A 21,413-nucleotide genomic window follows, 5' to 3' on the forward strand; every position below is an offset into this window, starting at 1 on the left:
GTATTTTTGACTGACAAATTATGAATGAATGCCCAATTCCAAGGTGAAGACAGCATGCTATTAATAACATTAAACATGTTTTGCATGCTTCTCCAATTTTTTGCCCCTCCAGATAACATTGCGATAACTCAGATCTTTCTTAAGATTTTTTCTTTCTTAAGAAAAAGTCTTAAGCTCTTTAACTATAACATCCTCATCTTGTATTTTTGTTATTTTCCAACAGAAAAAAACATTCTGTGATGTGGCTTGCAGTCTAAAGTAGAGAGGAAAAAATCCCTACTTACCTTTTTAGATGACTCCTTTCTTAAGATTTTAATGTTTAAACCATGAATCCTCAAACTGTAGATCAAGTGCTTTTCTCCTGGGGTCACAAGCAACTTAGAGGACGATTGCATACTATAAAAAATGATTAGAATTATGCAAACTGGGAATTCTGCCAAAATTTGCTTCAGGTTTGTCCCTCACTTTGCCTCAACAAACATGCAATGAGTGGTTGCAAAGCTGAAGGAGTATTACACTGTATATAGATTAAACCTTAATAATTAAAAGTAAGTTTATATTTATTTCTTACCCAATCTAATTCTAATGAAACCATTCATGTTGCTGAATTCCTGTACAGAATACCTGTATAATTTTAGGGGGTATGATGCTGCAGAATTTGAAACCTTCTGTTTTAAGGTGTTGTGCAGCATTAACCTTGGTTGTGATTTTTAATATTGCTGAAGCTGTTGAATCCTTAAAAAACCATTAAGGAAAACCTAAGAGTTTCCCATAATAAACTGGGGAGACCTGTATGAAAATATGACTTAGTTGGTTGTAATTACTTTTTTCTTGGTGTGAGGTGTTAAAAGAAGAAAAGAATATTGTATTTAGAGGTCTTGGATGCAGATGGCTCAATAAATCTCAAGAAAACTAGAAATTCAAACCCTCTTTCAAAACTGGGCATTTTGAAAGGCATTGTCAAGCTTTCTACAGTCAACTAGTATACTTACTGAAGTAATCAATGTGAATACAGACCACAATATGATTTGGCCTCAGGCTCATATTTTACTCCTCTTTCATCAAAAATTAATAGTTACTTGCCCAGTTCTCATTGCCCAGAATAGTCCTATTATTCAATAGAGCTCCATAACATTATCTTTACTCCATAAACATCGATAACTTCAGGGGTGCTACTCCAGGTGCCTATCCTTTAGATCTCCAAGATTGCTACTTTCTGCTGTCAGATGCTCCTCATCTTCACAATCCTCTATTCTTTTTGTGTTTTTGTGTCCTGTCCTTGGGCTCTGCCCTACTCATCATTCAGTCAAATATATCAGAGAATGAAGACTGTCTTTAAAAGCATTCTCCATCCTTTCAGCCTTCTTCATCTGCTTTATCAACTGATACGCAGGTCAGCAATAAGACACCTTCATAAAAGTTCCATTTCTAAAATGAACACATTTAATCAGCTGATTAAGCAAGCCACAGTAATGTCAATTACATTATCACGAGTAGCATTTTCCCTTGGTGTTCTCAACCTTGATGACATTAAGATGCATGTACTTCAACTCCCAGAATTCCCCAGCCAACATGGACTAGTCCAGGCAGTCATCAGATGCCAAAAACTAACTCAGAGGCACAGAATAACAACAAAATCCTTACCTATAAGTTGAATGATATGGCAATGATCTGAAATACTGCTGCCACCATTTCACTGGGGCTTATGAGAACCTTTTTGGGTGCTGCTGTTTTGAATATACTCGATATGACTGTTGTAAGCTAGGATCTTACTAGTAGTATTTGTAATTGATTCCTGTGTGGCAAAAAAAAAAGGAAATCTGTTCCTATGACTCATACAAAAGGTTATTTTTAGCCTTCCTGAACTTGGCAGGCAGCCAAGCTATTTGTGCTTCAAAGGGTCAGACTTGAATCAAGATAAATTGGTTTTTCAGTTTGCAAATGCCAGGAGCGAAAGTGAGGTTTTGTTGTCAGTCCTCAATTGGTGGGAAGATGTAGTTAGGGTGGAGCCTATAAGGGATATAAGAGCTGCAAAGAGAATTTAAATTTCAGGTTTTCTATCTGCTTTCCCTTTTGGAATGAAACCTAGGCATACAAATCAGTACAGCTTTCTACCAGTCCAATACAGATTATTTCTAAAACCTGAAAGTAGAGGTGGAATAGGCAAGGTGATTTCAGCATAAATGAATGCCTTTAAATTGTAGTCGAATATGTTGGGGCATAAGTGAAATATTTTGATAGGGTTGACTTTAGCAAAATCCTCACTTTTTGCTTGTTCCATGGTCAGTACGAGACATCTACTGTTTCTTGAATGTGGGAACAGACAATGACATTTTCCACCTATTCACAACTCATCATAAATGCCTCCTCCCCCACGAAAAAATTAGCTCAAATTTAGCCCAATATTGTTATGTCAAATGTCTCTAATGGTTATCTTTCAAATGCATATTCTGACACATAGTACCCAAATCAAGACACACTACACAGTCAACCACCATGTAAAACCTAACCCTACAATACCCAAAAGGGGTGTAGGAAATGACAGCCAGAATCCTCCCACTGCTAGGAATAACAATTAGCCCACAAACCCACAGCCACACTCCGCCAGGAATTATCCAGAACCAAAGAAAATATACAGAATGATGAAAGAAACAAAATCAACTATAACCATTGCAACCCATTCTATGTGGGAGAAACATCACATCAATTAAAAACCAGGATTCATGAACACCAGCTGGCAGTTAAACGCCAGCCGAGGTGGCGCAGTGGTTAGGGTGCAGTACTGCAGGCCACTTCAGCTGGCTGTTATCTGCAGTTCAGCGGTTCTAATCTCACCGGCTCAAGGTTGACTCAGCCTTCCATCCTTCCGAGGTGGGTGAAATGAGGACCCAGACTGTGGGGGCGATATGCTGACTCTGTAAACCGCTTAGAGAGGGCTGAAAACCCTATGAAGCGGTATATAAGTCTAACTGCTATTGCTATCTCAGATCTTTAATATCTATTCACACCGACACTAAACAGCACCAATTCAATTGGAGCAACACAAAAATCATTGGCCTTGCTACCACTCACCATACTCGTGAGTTCGTTGAAGCCTGCACTCCCCAAGCAATTCCATCAATAGACACATTGACTTATAACCAGCCTATGAACCCCTCAGAATCCAAATCAACTGCACAGCCATCCAGAGACAACACTGACCTTCAACCAACCCACACAACCTCCCCACCAGCAGTTCCCCTCCCAATGACCCTGACCTGATGTAACCTCCCTATCACAAGACCCATCACAAGATTCCCTGATGACCCACACCTGACCCATCATAAGACCCTCACTTGACATACCCACAGAACAGCAGAAACAATGTTCTAAACAGCAGAACATTGACACTGACAACCCCTAAATTCCATTGAAGATGTTATCTAACCTGGTAATGAAACGTTCAGAAACCAACCCACAGGCTCAGAGAACGAACCTTCACCCTTATCCTGAGCTATAGATGTTCACCATTATTGCAATATGTATGTATGCATATATATATATAATTGCTATTGTATTGTTATGTTATTATTGTTGTTATTATTATTGTTATTAGGTGGTTAATCTTTGGTGAGATTCACAGCCTTTGGGGCTGGTTGGTAGCTCAACAGCTTGAGTCCTAACCAAGGAACTGTTAAGGTAACGTCGGAGGATATAAGCTGTTCCATGTAGGGTGGTTTTTTGTAGAATCAGAATCAGAATGTTCAAGTCCCATAAATTTAGAATTTCCAAATAGTGAGGTAGCCCTTTAGGTATTATTATTATTATTATTCAACAGATATTCTCAGAGTTCCTCTTTCCCACCTACATACTATGAAATAGATGACTTGCTGAGTCTTTCATAGCAGTAACTGAAACTTTTTTTTTCATTTTTTTTGTATCTTAAGAAACTCTTGTCACCTAGATACGTACATATCAGTGAAAGATCCATCTGTGTAAGGAAAAGGACCTTAAACCAAGCATTCTGCTAACCTGCTGGATTCCCACCTCTCAAAAAAGTGGGAAGTCTCAGGAAGCTATGCACTCTGCTTGGCAGCCTCTGGTTTTTATCTGCTCTGTCTTGCTTATTGATCAGACATGTTTGGGATGCAATCGATTGAACTCTCTGTGTTCCAAATAGCCTCTGACATTACAAATCCCATCAGACTTCTGGGGGAGGGAATGTTAGGATTCTCCATTTATAAACATAATCATGTGGGGAGAATGATTGCATTGTTTTTCACTGTATGAGTAAGAATTGTAAGGAGCATTCAAACATGAAGGCTTCACACAGTCCAGAAGACACTTTAATGCTTAGAAACAGTATTTGGAATTATCCCATTTGAGAATTTCTATAGCTCTGAATTCTTAGACGTATGTTTGGGTGAGAAATCTGCAGAGATGGACCTGACAAGGGTGACTTCAGGAAGAAGAGAAGAGGTTGAAAAGCATTTAGCTGAGCTGTGGGTCTGGCAAACATCTGTCCAGATGGCTGTATTTCTTTAAAAGAATGAGCTTGTAGATGCAAGACAAGAATGGGTCTGAAGACACAGTCTGACAGTGATTTATTGTTTCTCTGGACTAAACAAAAAGCCTTAATTGAAAAACATGAGAGGTGACAGTATGTGAGCAGATCTGGGAGATGGAATTTCACGAAATATCCTGCCTTTGGGACAGTCCTATTGCCAGCTTTCGTTAATGGATTATGCCGCCTAAATCTGTGCGGAAGGAATGATCCATCTTGAAATTGAGGTACAGATCAACCTAAGGTTAGGGCTAGGGATCAGGAATAGTAAATCCTAGTGTATTGGTTGTTAGAGTTACCCTGCTGGAGGAGATCAGTTAAGATCATTTAGGCAAATATTTGTCTTAGGGAAAGACATTTATACAATATTTGTATGAATGTATGATTGGTTGGTCTTGACTTTTCTGTGGAATGTTGCAGAAACTGACAGAATCAATGTACTGCATCATAAACGTTTTATAGTCACAATTGCAGCCATGTGACATTACTTCACTCAACTTTCCTGGGCTTGGAAACTGAACAAGATGATACCTAGTTAGCATTTACATGGGATAATACCAGGAAAACCTAAAAGTATAACATAGACTAGAAGATTTAAAAAAAACTTGAAGAGGAAAATGTATGTATTGTTGGTTAAAAAAAATGTGTTGTTTTAATATTTTATTTTATTAAACCAACTTATATAGCCACTGTCTCACAAACAACAGAGCTAAAAACAGTTAATAAATATATTAAATGTATTTGAGAAAAAGAAAGCCAAAAGAAACAATAATAGACAAAAATAGCAGAACCATCTCACCAGTTTACCCATCCCCTGGGGTCCTCAAGCCTGCTGATATAACCAGGGGTTGAGGGACCCCCAGAAACTTTAGAAGTGATGAAGTCAACCTCACCATAGAGGGGAGAAGATTCCACAGTGCACGCACCACAGCAGAAATAGCCCACTGTTTAGAGCCCACTAAATCCATAATATGTCTTTGCTGCTGGATCTGATAGTACAGGTAGATGAAATTGAGATAAGGTGGTCTCTCAAATAAGTCCTATGTTAATGGAGGACTTTAAAGATCAACACCAGTACCAGGATCCAGAAACCAATGCAGTTCATGAAGCAGAGATGTCATATGTGTACTACCAGAAACTCACATAGCTGCTCATAACATTGCATTTTACACCAAAGTATGTAGTAGATGCTTCCATATACTGAAGTTGAAGATTCCAGGCACTGTTCAAGGGTATCTGGCCCCATGTACAGTGTACTGCAATAGTTTAAGCAGGAGATGACCAGGGCGTGAGTGACTATGAGTGACTTCACCTCATCTAGGAATGGGTGCAACAGGTGTGCCAGACAGAGTTGTGCAAAGGCCCTCCTAGCCAAAACTGCCACATGCTTTTTGAGCAGGAGTTATGAGTCCAGGGGGATCCTCAGATTATACACAATGTCTGCTTGGGGTACTGTGACCACATCCAGTACCAAAGATGGGACTTAAAACCCAAAGCCACTCCATTTTGCTAGTGTTCTTCTGAAGCCTGTTGATTTCCACCCAGATCCTCATAGCCTCCAAACACCAGGATAAGAGACAGCATCAAAGGAGCATTATCAATGTATAATTGATAATAGTATATCTGAGGATACCTCACCCATGGCAATGGATGAGCTCATCCACTGATATGTAGATGCTCAATAGAAAAGAAGAAAGTACAAACCCATGTGGCATCTCACAAAGTAGGGGCTGAGGGCAGGATCTCTCTTCCCCAATCACCACTGACTGGAATTGATCCTGGAGAAAGGAGATGAACAAGCACAACACTGTGCTACCTACCCTTAGTGATTTGGGGTGATCGAGAAGGATACCACAGTTGATATCAAAAGCTGCTGAGACATCATATAATGGATGGATGCAACTATCAGCCATAGGAAACCAAGAATAACATGAGTAATAGCTCAAAGTACTTTTTAAATATTGCTTGTAATAGCCAGAATCTTGCCATACTAAAATATACTCTGCATGACTGTTCGATAAATGCTGTGAAAAATTAGGGAGAATCTTTTCTCTATCTCTTTCTGCATAGCAACAATTCAAGACTGATATGTCTCTTTGCTCCTCTCTCTTGTAACTCATTGCTAGATTCCATCACATCAACAGAAAGGTTCCTGATCCCAATGGCAAGCAGAGTTATTAACAATTGGAAGTATTAAGTTGTATAAACAGACGTTAGTACAGCACATGTGTGATAGATTCTCCTGAACAAAGCAAGTTCCACTTTCCAATGGAGAGTTGTATATCTTCCAACTGTTTCTTTAATAGGTGGTGCCCCAATTTGTGCCAACATAAATAAGTTCCCATGTAGAGCATATACAAATATATCTAGGGATAGTCCAGAAAGGAGCAGCAGTTGGGTTAAAAAAGGGGAAATGTTAGCTCTGTCATTTTGGATGTTTACATCCTAAATCCTCTGCCTCAGTTCAGCCAGAGCTTTATCAAGTCTCAAAACAGATAGTGCTGACAAGGTGAGACCACAGTATGCCAAATCATTAATTGAGAATAAAGAGATTATGCTAAACTTTAAACCTCTGAATATAATTGGACTTCTAAGACTGACCCTCTTATTCAGAATTAAAGTGATCTTCACAGTAATGATGGATTGGGAAAAGTATATTCAGATTCCAAACTTGTTTACAAACTAATTGGCTGGTCTATAGTCAGGTCATATTTCCACTTTCTTCCCTATTCCATCAGAAAAATGGAAATAGCATTTTCTGTGAAAAGAAAGTGATCCAGAGGTGACAAACAGTAACTTTTAACATTGTGAGAAGGATCTCATTATCTGATTTATCCCCATTAATAAACTGATCTATTCAATGCAGGCGCTTTTTGTGCTGATGACCTATGTCTCTTTGAAAGTTTCATTGCACTTAAGCCAGATTGAAGCATTTGTACATGTTTTCCTTTTTTTTTTTAGGTTGCCCACAGAGTCTCCCATCTTCTCCCAATTCTGCTGAGCCAGAGGGGCAGCGTTTGGTTCATAATGGGGCCATGTCATCAGAGTTCCTGCACCATGGTGGAGGTGGCAAAATCCTGCTCCTTGTCTGTAATTTAGCCGGAACAGGGCAACAGGCTGTGAGGTAAGCCCTTGTAGACAGGGGGGCTCTTTCTGCAGCAGGATCTTTCAAAAACAGGCACTTGACCTATTTTCTTGCAATCAGGGAAAAGAATCAAATGGACTTGCAGGTCCTAGGTAAAAAGCTGTGCTATATTCCTCCCAGTCATTTATTAATAAGATGACATCTTACAGCTAAGCTTGAGTCTTTATTGTTTTATGGATGTGCCCATAGATTTTTCAAGCCAGCAAAATGGAAATGGGTTGTAATTGATGTCTTTCATGTTAGTGTTTAACTTCTCTAGCCTACCCTACGGTTCCTTGGAGGTACTAGATAAAGTTGGTCAGGTACTGCAGCTTAACTAAAATACCCATTTATTGTTCTTATAAACTATTTAGATTCTCCTTGAGATATTTCTGCAGATTTTTCCACCAATTCCTATAGTCTTCTAACATGGTTATGACTAGAATTCTGATTTAACTTTATTTTTAAGGAACTAGAATTTTTTGTAAATAGAAAATATTTCCAAAGGTATCTTGGAAGTTGACACTTCTACTGTTCAGAATTTTAGTATATTCATTCTAGCTTTTTTGTTTTTCTTGAATATCTATTGTCTACTGGCATCCTTTATAGCATAGCTGTGTGAGGTTGGGCCTCCTTCTGAGTTTAGAAATCTTTTGGATGGTTTTTCTTGTTTTCATCTTCAGTGCCTTTGCATGTTTTTTTTGTTGCAATGCTGCTTCTTGTCTCTTCAAACAGCTCTCTGAATTTCTTGACATTTCTTTCTGAGACTTGTCTTTCTTGGCTTTGGCTTCCCTTCTTGGCAATTTCTACAATTTATTCTGACATTCAACTTGCTTTCTTCTGTTTCTTGGAATTTGGCAGTCTCTTTTCACACTTATCCTTAACAAATCCTTTGATTCCATTCCACTATTCCTCTGGTTCCCTATCAATGAGTATGGGACTTGAGTGATTCCTGATATTGAAAATGGAGGGCATATGATCCAGAGTATGTTGTGGAACCTGGCTGTCTTGTTCTTCCACTTTAGTTTTGTTTAGAATTTGCACACCAGTAATTCTAGATCTGTTCTACAGTCAGTTCCTGGTCACAACTTTACCATTATAAATGAGCTATCCCACTTCATTGTACCAATAATACGGGCAATTTGACCTATGTACTCCATTTGGTGAGGTCCGTATATATAGGTTTGTTTTGGTTGTTTGACGAACGTATTAGGATGAAAAAATAATAATTGAACTGGCAAAAACTGCTACATTGTTCTCATGCTTCATTCCTGTTTCCTAGGCCATACAATCAACTACAGTTTCCTCCTTACTGTTTTAAACTTTGACATTCCACTCTGTTATTTGCATGTTCTCTTACACGCTGAATTTGATCATAAGACATATCAACCTCCTCTTCTTTGGTATCACTGGTTGAGGCATAAACTTGCATAACCATTATATTAAGCAGTTGTCTACAAAGCCTAACTGATATTACTTGTTCATCAACGCCATGGTGTTCAAGTACCGCCTTTAAATTAAAAATAAATTAGAACTTTGAAACATCCTCAGATAATCCTCACTAGCAAGTGGAATGCCATCTGACCTAAGGGTCCCGTTGTCTGCAACTGTATTTTTGATAACTATATTATTTATCCACGTGGCTTTCTTGTAATTTTTGTATTTTATTATTGTGCAATCTGAAATAACTCAAAACCTCTTGGGCTGCAGAGGTGTCACCCTTGCAGCTAATAATTGGATTTTTTTCCTTTACATTGCATGGTAGTATCAGTCTTCTAGTAAGTTGAGCCATCTGCACAGAAGTCTCTTTTTTTAGCATATGTAAATAACAGGCTTGCTTGCTTTTTTTTCTGCATTTCATATTCTTTTAGGCACCTGAAGTATGTTAATGTTACTCAGGAAAATTAATAAGAATTATCTCTAAACTGTATTAGCAAGTCAGGAGAGTGACACAATGACAAAGATTGGGAAGATGTCAGTCTATATATCAGTACAAAAGAAATGAGAAAAGAAACACAGTGCACAAACTAATGACAACAGGCATGGCCACCTACCTTAGAATTGATAATTAAGATAGTGGAGTGATAGCTCTGGCTTGTACAATCAATACCAACAGTAATGGAATCAGCAGTCAAGAAGCACACAGATTAGCACTTGGCAGAGTAACAGTGAAGGTCTTGAAGAAGTATGTCAGATACTGTAATGTCTTTATACCTACAAAAATCAGAATTGTGCCAGCAACGGTCTTCCTGTGAAATTCTATGAAAGCAAAAGTTGAACTTTGAAGAGGTAGGATAGAAAGAATATTGACACTTTTGAACTTCAGTATTGGAAAAGATCCCTGAGTATACTACGGATAACCAAGAAAGCAAATTTGTATAACAGAGTTCTCATTCAAGAGAGACACAAATGGCAAGTGCCATATTATTGTATTTTGGACATATTTTGTAAAGATCCTGTTTTTTCCATTACTCTATATTGCTGGGAAAGATGGAAGGAAAGAAAAACAGAAAGGATGACATTGCTGGAAGATCTGAAAAGCCAGGTCATGGACACATTTTCCTGGATAAAATCTTAAATGTTTTTGTTATGATTTGACAGTGACTTGAAGCCATTAAATCAATGGCTGCTACTTCTTATGCGATCATTTGTAGTTTTTGTGAAAAAACCTCTTTTGATCCCTCTCACTGGGGGTCAATGACAACTCACCGTGCCCAACTCACCACAGGACAACTCACTGCGGGACCACAGTTACACAAATATCAAAGAAACAATGGCATCGAATCATTAAAGAAAGGACGCAAACGAAGGGACAGAATGAACTGTGAATAGCAAAAATTAAAATGTTTTTTTAAGTTCATTTTAAATAATTAAGTTAAATTGTTAAATTGGTCCACAATGAGTTGTCCTGTGGTGGCTTAATCGTGACAAGTTGTCACGTGGCGAGTTGGCCATGGTGAGTTGTCCCATTCCCCTCACCGATGTGGTGGTTATTCTGCAGGATAAAAACCCTTATTGTCCCCAAAGCTGATAGAAGTGCACTAACAATACTGGAAGAAGATTCTGCAGCAGAGGGAAAGGCCTTCATGCTGAAAGGTAGCTTACTTGTTTCCCTCAGGATCCCCGATCTGCAGGGTTGCTGATTAGCAGCCAGATAAGCAGCAGCTGGGCTTGTTAAGCACAGTTTCCTTTGTGTTATTTGGCACAACACCTGGATTTTGTAATGTTAATGTTAAGGTCTGATAAAGCAAGTGTAACATTAAGTTAATAGACTCAGCTTGAGGCAATTGAGTTAGAACAGTAGTGGTGTTATTTCTGCCAAATCCCTGCTATGCAGCTGGCCTGGAGTAGGAATCCCGAGCCAGCTCTATGGTCTGGACTATGTTTTGCCCATTTGGATTATGTGTGGTTTCCTCCCCCCACTTCCTTTCAAAAACACTTTTTTCCTCTTGCTGAAAATGAGGAACCACCCTCAGTAGCATGGTTATGAGTTGCTCATGGGAGGGAAATTGAATGCCAAAGCACTGTAGGCGGATAATGAATTCACTGTGCACATCCCAAATGTCATTAAGTAAGTCTCTGCATACTTGCAGTGGCTAATAAACTATCATCGGCTGGAAACAGCTTGTGAAATGCTGAGCTTTATGGCTGATAAATTTGTCTAGCAAAATTTCCATATTATGCAGGAAAGCTCAGCCCCTCTTCCCCATTCTTTTTCATGGGCAAGAAGACCTTTTTAAACATTTGGTCCTTTCTGTTCTACTTTTTTTCTTTTAGTCAAAGGGATAGTGCAGCCCAGGATGTAGAATAGAAAGAAAATTCATAGTTTTATAGTGATAGCAGCCAGTACCAAAAAAATAAAATTTGGCTACTGTCACAGGAAGAAAGCAGATGTGTCTTAAGATTTCTATCTATTGTTGGGTGTTTTTTTAAATTTATCAATTAGATGTTTATGCCCTTGTGTAATTAAAGTTTTCTCGACATTTGTTCTACATTGCAAAAGCATGAGTTTAGGTCTTTAAAAAGGGAGTATTCTGTTTGTAAAGGAAGACCATTTACCTGCCTTCTTTAAATTGTTCCTAATTGTCTTTTAATTCCTGTGGAATATTGTGAGTTGCACAAGCAAAGGGAGGGAACTTGAAGAGTTTCAGTCTGTCAGTTTCACTGTCAGGGGCAGAGAATTGCAAGAATTAGGCTGTTAGCACCACAGTCTTTAAGGCCCAGCTTCCAATAGTACCTGAAGCCTTTTCAAAGGCAGGAATCAAGCAAATCTAAATCTAAAGGTGGAATTGTAGGGTCCCAAATCCCAAAGTAAAACATGTTTATTTTTCTCTAAAAGGAGATGAAATGCTTTCAAAACAAAACAAAAACAGCAAAATAGATTAGGCATGTAAAAACAGCACTAAGCTACCTACTATTTTCTAGGCTTGAAATTGGAACATGGAATTGAGTTACATTTGCTTTTAATTATAGAATCAAGAGAAATTGATGCAAGTCCATATGATTTTCTTTATGCCAAAAAAAAAAACCACCCCACTCTGACAATGCAAATCTTCCCTGCTCCAAATGTTTACCACAGATGGGCTAGCTAAGCCTGGCTTTCTCTAAAAACAATTATCTTCTTGATTTTGAAATAAAAATATGGTTTAGTTTTCTATTTGGGCAATGTTCTCAGTCTGTAAGCAATCCCACCCCTAGGCTAAATTTTTGAAACTCCTTCCCTGCTGCCTATTTTTCTTTTTCCCTAGAGTTTTTATATCATATCAATTTAAAAACATTAAAAGAAATTTCAGATCAGATGCTAACTAAATGTAAGATTTCCAGGTACTATATTTAAATCAAAAGAGATACATCAAAATATTATCTGATGTATTCATGTTGCCCCTAGTTGTACCCATTTGTATACTTCAGAATTGAAATGTTCTCCATAGCTTTAAATTTCTTGGGAAACATCAAAATATGAAGGTAATCCATTCAAAACATATTTTCAGAGAGTTAAGTCTCCAAATAATAAGATATTTAGAGCAGAAAACCAAATTACCACTAGGTTGCAATACAGAGATCTAGAAAAGTTTTACAGCAAAGCTCCTGATGAGTTGTCACTGGATTTTTGCAGGCCGATCATGGTAGCCCTTAGTTATAGTATTGCTTGGTTTTATAATGACACCCTTAACTGTATTTGTTTACTTAGTTCCCCAAACTCTTACGCTTTTTTAAAAAAAGAAATAATTTGTGTTGCTAACAAAATGCACACACACAAAAACCCCATTTATTAAGATCTGTTGAGATCTCGCCAAAGCAATAGAAGGATGATTAATACAGAATTAATGTAGGTAATGAAACCAAAATTCATTAAAATTATTACAGCGGGACGCACACTCGACCTCATGTTTCTCTCGGGGCAGTGGAGACGTGATCTGGAACTGAAGGGCATAGAGATCTCGCCCTTGTCATGGTCAGATCACTTCCTACTGAGGCTGGATTTTCAGAAACCACTCCCACACTGCAGGGAGGTGGAGCCGATTAAATGGTTCCACCCCAGGCGTCTGATGGACCCATTGGGATTTCAGACGGAGCTTGGAGAGATACCTGACTCCCTTGCCCACAATCTGACAGAGTCCTTAGTTGCTGCTTGGAATACAGTGGCGGCTGGGGCTCTTGACCGGATTGCGCCTTTGCGGCCTCTCCGCAGCAGTGGATTCAGGAGGGCTCCTTGGTTTACCGAGAAACTCCGGGAGATGAAGTGCCAGAAGAGACGCCTAGAGTGATGCTCCAAATCCGACCGAACACAGCTAAGAGCCTATATTAGGACTTACTTAGTGGCGATACGGGCAGCAAAATGTGCTCATTTTTCCGCTCTTATTGCATCTGCAGAATCTCGCCTGGCTGCCCTGTTTAGGATAACCCGCTCCCTCCTGAAAGGGAGAGATGCGGGGGAACCCTTACAGGGAAGAGCTGAGGAATTTGTTCAGTTTCTGTCGGACAAAGTCGCTCAGATTTGGACGGACCTGGCCTCCACTTGGACAGTACCAGCCGAGATGCCGAGGGTGGGTCTTGTTCTTGGAGCGAGTTCCAGCTTGTCACTCCTGAGGAAGTGGACAAGGCCATGGGAGCAGTGAGTGCCTCCACCTGTTTACTGAACCCGTGCCCCTCCTGGCTGGTTTTGGCCAGCAGGGAGGTAACACGAGGCTGGTTCCAGAGGATTGTTAACACCTCTCTACAGGAAGGATCTTTCCCTCAGCCTTTAAAGGATGCGTTGGTAAGACCCCTCCTTAAGAAACCTTCTCTGGATCCAGCTATCCTTAAAAACTACCGTCCAGTCTCCAACCTCCCCTTTGTAGGTAAGGTTGTCGAGAAGGTGGTGGCCTTTCAACTCCGATGTACCTTGGATGAAGCAGATTATCTAGATCCCTTTCAGTCTGGTTTCAGGCCTGGTTACTCCACCGAAACTGCTTTCGTCGCGCTGACCGATGATCTCTGGTGGGCCATGGATAGAGGACATTCCTCTATCCTGGTGCTTCTTGACCTCTCAGCAGCCTTCGATACCATCGACTGTGGTATCCTTCTGCGACGACTGGGGGAGATGGGAGTGGGAGGCACCGTTTTACGGTGGTTCTCCTCTTACCTCTCAGACAGGTTGCAGTCGGTGTTGGTTGGAGGACAGAGGTCGACCCCTAGGCCCCTTAAATACAGGGTGCCGCAGGGCTCAGTCCTGTCCCCCCTCCTATTTAACATCTACATGAAGCCACTGGGGGAGATCATTCACCGGCACGGGATTAAATACCACCAATATGTGGACGATACCCAGTTGTATCTGTACGCCCCGTGCCAACTCAGCGAAGCGGTGGAAGTGATGTGCCAGTGCCTGAAGGCTGTTAGGGTCTGGATGGGAGTAAACAAGCTGGCACTCAATCCAGACAAGACCGAGTGGCTATTGATGTTGCTCCCCAAGGATAGTCCTGATATTCCATCTCTTAGCCTGGGGGGTGAAATTTTAAACCCCTCAGAGAGGGTCCGCAACTTGGGTGTCCTTCTGGATTCGCAGCTGACATTAGAACACCATCTGTTGGCTGTAACCAGGGGGGCTTTTGCCCAGGTTTGCCTGGTGCACCAGTTACGGCCCTACCTGGACCGGGAGGCACTTTGAATGGTCACTCATGCACTCGTCACCTCAAGTCTTGACTACTGCAATGCGCTCTACATGGGGCTGCCCCTGAAGAGTGTTCGGAGACTACAGTTGGTCCAGAATGCAGCTGCGCGAGCAATATCGAGTGTACCTAGATACACCCACATTATACCTATCCTCCGCGAGCTGCACTGGCTTCCTATCGGTCTCCGGACGCGCTTCAAGGTGCTGGTTATTACGTTTAAAGCCCTACATGGCCTAGGACCTGGTTATCTGTGAGACCGCCTCCTGCCACATACCTCCCAACGGCCGATAAGATCTTACAGGCTGGACCTCCTACGGGTGCCGTCGACTGGACAATGCCGGCTGGCGACCCCTCATGGGAGGGCCTTCTCTGTAGCTGCTCCGGCCCTGTGGAACGATTTGCCCGCTAAGATCCGGACCCTTCCCACCCTCTCGGCCTTCCGAAAAGCCACTAAAACCTGGCTGTTTCGGCAGGCCTGGGGCTGTTGACCCTTGAATGAGGTCCAGCCCCCATCTAGGTTTGAGTGCATGGTGTGTTGTTTTTTAAATCTGTTTTTGTTTTTCCCTATATTTTATTTTATTTTACTCTTGTATTTGTAAGCCACCCAGAGTCCTACAGGATTGGGCAGCATATAAATTTACTAAATTACCAATTAATTACTAATTACAGCATGTAGATTATACATAGATATGTGGGATACATTTTTAAATGGCTGGGTAGAAATTAGTGCTAGTTTCATGTCTGAATAATGCTTGAGACTGTTGAAAATAAGAGATAGGATATAGGAAGAAGGGATTGTCCTTATCGTAATTTAGGAAGAGATGAAAAGTTATTAAAACTGTTTATATGTGTGATGAAGGTACATTTCTTTATGTACTGTGTTTATTTTCCTTTGCTATATATTTACTTTTCTTTTTCTTTCTTTCTGTTCTTCATATCTTTTTCTACTCTGCACTTTTACTTTTTCTTTCTAATTTTGCATTAGTTTGTTAGTTTTTACAATTGTAACTATAATCTTTAATAAAAATTACCTGGGAAAAAAACTATTTAAAACATAGCATTCAACAAAAGGTATGAATTATTACCTTACCCCACCCAAAAAGGAACAGATGAAAGAGGCACAGATTTGTTAAGAATCCTTTCAGTTTTACGAGTAAAGATAATATGTAATCTGAAAGCATAGTGGAAGTTACTTTATTTGTAACTGCAGATTTGAAGAAATGATATCTTGTGGGATTTGCATTGTCAGGAAGATAGCTCAGGATGCACTTTCCAATTATTGCATCTTATTATGGTTATGCAAAAATATCCTCCTCCTTATTTTTTTAGGTGTTTCTCTTGCCTTTTTCTCTGCACCAGATTTTTTTTTAGCTTTGTGGGTGGCCTAATAATAGCTTAATTATTTTAGAATGTACTTTGAACTTCATGTTTTGAAAAACAAATGTTTTAATCATCAGTATGTTCAGGGTTACATAAAAACAAAATTTCAGTTTTCAAGCTGGCATATGAGTAGTTTAATTATATCGTTCTCTGTAAGAGGGGGAGGGAAGCCCTTGTTTTGCTTGTAAGTTTAATGTCTTTTGTATGAATGTACCAATTTCAGCACTTGCTGTGTCTTGATACTGTTTTCAGTGGATGAGTATCATTTAGCATGGTTTGTCTTCATAGGTGAATGAAAGTTCAGGTTCTTGACTTACAACAATTTGTTTAGCCACCATTCAAAGGTACAGTGAGATTGAAAAAAGTGGCTTATCACCAGTCCTCACTCTTATGCCCATTGCAGCATCCCCATGGTGACATGATCAAAATTTGAATGCTTGGCATCCAGCATGTATGTATGACAGATACGGTGTTCCAGGGTCACCTTTTGCAACCTCCCCAACCAGCTTCTGGCAAGCAAAGTGAATTGGGGAAGCTGGTTGACTTAGCAATGGATTCACTGGTGAACAACTGCAGTGATTCACTTAACAACGGTGGCAAAAAGGGTCATAAAATCAGGCACAGCTCAATTAACACCTTGCTTAGCAACAGAAATTCTGGTTCCGGTTGTGGTTGTAAGTCAAGGACTGCCTATAATTAAAGCTTCACTTTCTTGCAGATGTCTCTCGAACAAATGTAGCCCCTTATCATGCATGTTTCCCCCCCAGGTTTGGCCCTCCGCTACTGATGAGAGAAGATAGAGCCATGTCATGGGAACAGCTGCAGCAATGTATCATGGGCAAAATGCGCTATCTGATGAGAAGAGAGGCCCAAGTGCAGGTAGGTCTGTCCTGATATCTTAGTCAAATTGTTATTATAACAATTTACTAAGAGAAGAGCACCCAAAACTATGTCTTGAGTTCATAAGCAGGCGACAGCTCTTCATCCCATTATAAGTGCTTAAGCCAGAGCAAAACCTATTTTCAGTTTTACAGTTTACAGAGGCTTATTTCCTCAAAATGATTTGAATCCATACCATCGATTTTTGTTGTAAACACTCTTAAAACCTCCAAAGTAGGTAGAGGTCTCACCTTGTCCTCCCTTGTCCTAAGGAATGGCCTATGTTCATTCTTCGAAAGGACGATGAAAAGAGTAATTATCATGCCAATGTTGCACTAGTGTTTGTGGTGTTTTCTTAGATTTCAGGATATGAGACCCACTTAATGAGTTTTATGAACTGCAGTCTGATACAGAAGAAGCAATAGAGGAAAGGAAAGGGAGGGGAGGGGAGGGGAGAGCTGGGCAGAGTGGAACTGTTTTTCTTACTTTTTTAACTTAGAAACTTGTGATCGCTTCCTGAATTCACTTAGGGACAAATGAGTCATTTAAAATGTTATATGTTTCCTGCAAGTCTCTAGCCTTCCAGAGTTTTTTTAAGTAGATAAAGTTTTAATTAAATTACAGCTGGTTAAATCATAATCATTTGTCGCAAGGGACCTAAAATTAATTTCCTGTGCAAAATGAAGATTGATAATCAAATCCAGATTCAGGGTAGTCACTTTTAGATGCTTGCTGGTTCTATTTCTTATACGTGATTATTGCTCTTTAGCCTCTCAGTGGAGGAAGTGCTTCTTTTGAGTCTATTAATCTGCTCCGCTCTGCCATTTGAAACTTTTGGAAATAAAAAATTCAGGAATAATGAAGGAGTTTCATGTATTAGTCCCATGTACTTAGTGGAACAAATATTCTCAGAGGGTCTATAACTTTAGCTTTTCTTTCCTTTCTACGTTCAGGCTGAATGTTTGATAGGAGATGATTCCTTTATAATGTGCAAATGAAGTAGCCTTATAGATAAGGAAATAGATATTGCAGAGACGCCTGTGAGTAAGTTATGGGGATATGTAACACTTCATTTTCAGTTGAAAGTGATGCTTTGCAACCTGTATGTATCCATATGGCTGCTTTTAGTACAGGTATCCCTTGCTTACTGACTGCCTTGTTTACTGATCCTTTGTAGGTATAATGTTTTTTTTAAAAAAAACAGCATTTACAACTGTCATATCATCCTGTGGTTACATGATCGCAAGTCGGGCATTTCACAAATGGCTTACAATAAGCCAAGATAACAGAGAAAGAGGAAGTAAAATTGTACATTGCAGTCACATAATGTTTTGCTTAATGACTGTGAGAATTCACTTAATGACCAAAGGGGAAATAAGGTCATAAGACTGCCATGATCATGTGATTTTCTGCAATGCTTAGAGTTGTCAGACCAATTGTTCACTAATTGAGGACGACCTGTAAATTTTAGACAGGGACTCTATTCATGTTCTCGCAAAGCTTCTCTTCCAATATGGTAGTCAAAGCCATGAGTAGTTAAAGTGTATTGCTGAGTTCAGTGCTGTTTTTTTCATTCTTCTGAATGGCAACTGTTCATTTCAAAGGCAGTCAGTCAGTGAGGTACAAGCACTAGGGATTAAACTGATCCTGAAGATGCTTAGGACTGAGTGTATTCACTTACCTTGTTTCCAGATAGTTTTGAAAGAACTTACCAGGGAGTCGTTTATGGATAACTGGAGATGTGTGTGTGTGTGTGTGTGTGTGCGCGCGCACGCATGTGTTTTGTAATCTGTGGGTTTTGCACTTTGCCTGAAAGCAGGTGCATTATATTATGCTTTTGTTTTATTTATATTTCTGTGGATAAACTACCGGTATATGATATTATAAAATGTAATAAGAGCAATAATAAACTTTTTTTTACCATGTTGACCTCCAAAGCCCTCTGGGTGGTGACAAAATCTGTAGGAGCTACATTCATGTTAATTATGGCAAAATCTGTAGGAGTGACGTTCATGTTAATTATACTTATAATATTGGCCTCAAGTTGGCATAGCAGATGCAAAATATCACTGTGCTTCCAATGAAGCCACCAGACACTGCATCATATATTGCTGATGCACAAAATAGAATACTGTGATTTTTGTTCTCAGAAGCTCTTCTGGGCCCAGGAAATCTCAGCATCCATAATTTTTGTGGTAAGTTTAGAGATGCAGTAATAAATTTAAGAATTCATTGCTACAAAGAGATCACCTGTTGTCCTCTAATTTCTTTGTAGATATCTAAAAAGTCATGGGTTGTCATGGGTTTATTCAGATATGAATGACAATTGTTTTTCCTACTGTAGGCTCAAAGTCAACTGGATTCCTTTATATATTTTGCATATAAAGCTCAGTTCTGCATAAAGGCTCCAAAGTTAACCCCCTGATGTGATATACTTCAGAGTAAGGAGATGCATTATAGGCATAGAAGGGATTTCTGGAACATCATTTTCTTATTAAGACTTTTGAAAGTTCAGTAATTTCAGGATTGCTTTATAAATAAAAAAATGAACAGTGTGTTATGGCTTTTGTTCTTTCATCAACGTATTTTGGAAGTTAAGAAAAACTCTATGAATGTATCCACTTTGCAGCATTTCCAGTTGACCCATCAACTTCAATGACCAGTTGCCCATCATTAACTGTTTGGAAGAAAACAATGCCCCTTCTTAAGTCAATCAGAGCATAGGACCACTTGATTCCACAGGGTGGTATTAAAACATGCCATTAGCACATTAGTATGCCATACAATTTGTTTCATTATTTTTTTTCTTCATTTGCTCAGTCTTACTGCCAGTAAAAATGAAGTGACTCCATTCATTTCTCCTCCAGAGATTCTTACTTAGATAGACTCAAAAGCTGTGCTTAAAATAATAATCACTGAGTATTGCTGCATATGATAAGTCTGGTGTGCACAGAACTCAGTGTACTGCTTCAAATCTACAGGGTCTGTGGTGGGGAGAAGATTGGGTTGGGGCATGGTGAGCTTCTTCTTGCATGGAAGAGTTATTCTCTACTCTGCCAAGAATAGATAATTTGGAAAAGACTGCTATGTGCCATGGATGGTGCATTTGGGATACTTCATAAGATTTGAAGGAACATTAACATACAAAGATAGTTGTAGGAACAACATGTTGGTGAAGTGGTTAAAAAAGAACCAAAGAGATCCAGATTACTTTTAGCCATGGAATATCATTGGATATCTTTCAGCCAATCATTTTTCTGCTCAGTCCGAATACCACACAGGATTCTTTTTCTGCATCTTAGCGGGGGAGTAGGGTGGAAGAAAATGGAAAAGATTCCTACTCAGACTCCAGAAAACTGTTTTGTAAGCCACACGGAATGAGATGGATTAAATGACAGCTTCCGATATATTTTTATTTGCTATTCTGTATGTGGCTTGAAGGAACAACTGTTCTGCATCAGCTAATATGTAAAAGATTCATGGAAAGTGGAGAGCTGGCAGCACACTTTCTCCACAGGGGAGCTGCCCCATAGCTTCTAGAGATGAAATGCTAAGACCCTTAGCAGGCCCACCTTGATCAAAAGAGGCTTTTGAGTGCCATAACTCTTCCTCGCCATAGGCCTGTGAAACCTAAAGAAGTTGGCTTTCTATTTCCATCTCTAAATGAACTATTCAATTGCAGAACTTCGTTGAAACCACCAGGAACAGTATTTGCTTTAATTCTTATTTATTAGATTTATAGCCCACTTTTTTTTCTACAGGAGCTCAAGGCAATGTATATACTGCTTTGTCCACCTGTTTTTCCCCACAACAATTCTATGTAGTAAGTTGGGCTACTAGAGAGTGAAAGCCTCCAAGTCACCCAGTGATCTTTTGTGAACTTGAACCTGGGTCTCCCAGCTCCTAGCCCTACGTCTAAATCAGTACATATTCATGGTTATCTCCATTACTTTCTCTACATAAAGAAGAAACTTCTGAGCCACACTTAAATAATTTTCAAATGATACCCTCACTATTGTACTACACTAGTTCTTGAGCTGAGAGGAAAGAAATGGTCCATGATTAGCAGGATAGAGAGCCAGGGAATTTGATGCAAATATTGAGAAACTGTGTGTAAACAAAAAAGAACAAAAAAGAACAGGAGAATTCCCTAAGTCCTGTGAACAAAGACAATAGTAAGAAGAGACTCAGAAGGACTCTTCCTGGATTCACTGGGTGAGTCCAGGAAGGGAGGGGAGGAAAATCACAATCACTCTTGCAAGATTTGTTATTATAGTTTAAGTCAATAAAGTATGATTCTAATTTTCCTGTGGAGTTGATTTTCTGGTCTGGTCTA

At 39.6% G+C, this 21,413-nt stretch overlaps 1 protein-coding gene and 1 long non-coding RNA gene across 2 annotated transcripts in view; one reads left to right on the forward strand and one right to left on the reverse strand.

Moving 5' to 3' along the window:
- Positions 1–21,413, forward strand: part of USP43 (ubiquitin specific peptidase 43) — a 118,714-nt gene that overhangs the window by 76,969 nt on the left and 20,332 nt on the right. Inside the window, exons 7-8 of the mRNA XM_014055420.2 lie at positions 7,505–7,667; positions 16,966–17,077. Of these exons, the coding sequence (XP_013910895.2) occupies positions 7,505–7,667; positions 16,966–17,077 (275 nt within the window). The remainder of the gene's footprint in view (positions 1–7,504; positions 7,668–16,965; positions 17,078–21,413) is intronic.
- LOC148048117 (uncharacterized) overlaps positions 1–21,413 on the reverse strand; it is a 45,694-nt gene that overhangs the window by 4,887 nt on the left and 19,394 nt on the right. The window contains exon 3 of the long non-coding RNA XR_015695987.1: positions 285–396. This is a non-coding gene — a long non-coding RNA (uncharacterized LOC148048117). The remainder of the gene's footprint in view (positions 1–284; positions 397–21,413) is intronic.

This window comes from Thamnophis sirtalis, unplaced genomic scaffold, assembly GCF_051295495.1.
Source record: "Thamnophis sirtalis isolate CommonGarterSnake01/CBP01778 unplaced genomic scaffold, rThaSir2_p1.2 scaffold_3, whole genome shotgun sequence".
NCBI classification, from domain to species: domain Eukaryota; kingdom Metazoa; phylum Chordata; class Lepidosauria; order Squamata; family Natricidae; genus Thamnophis; species Thamnophis sirtalis.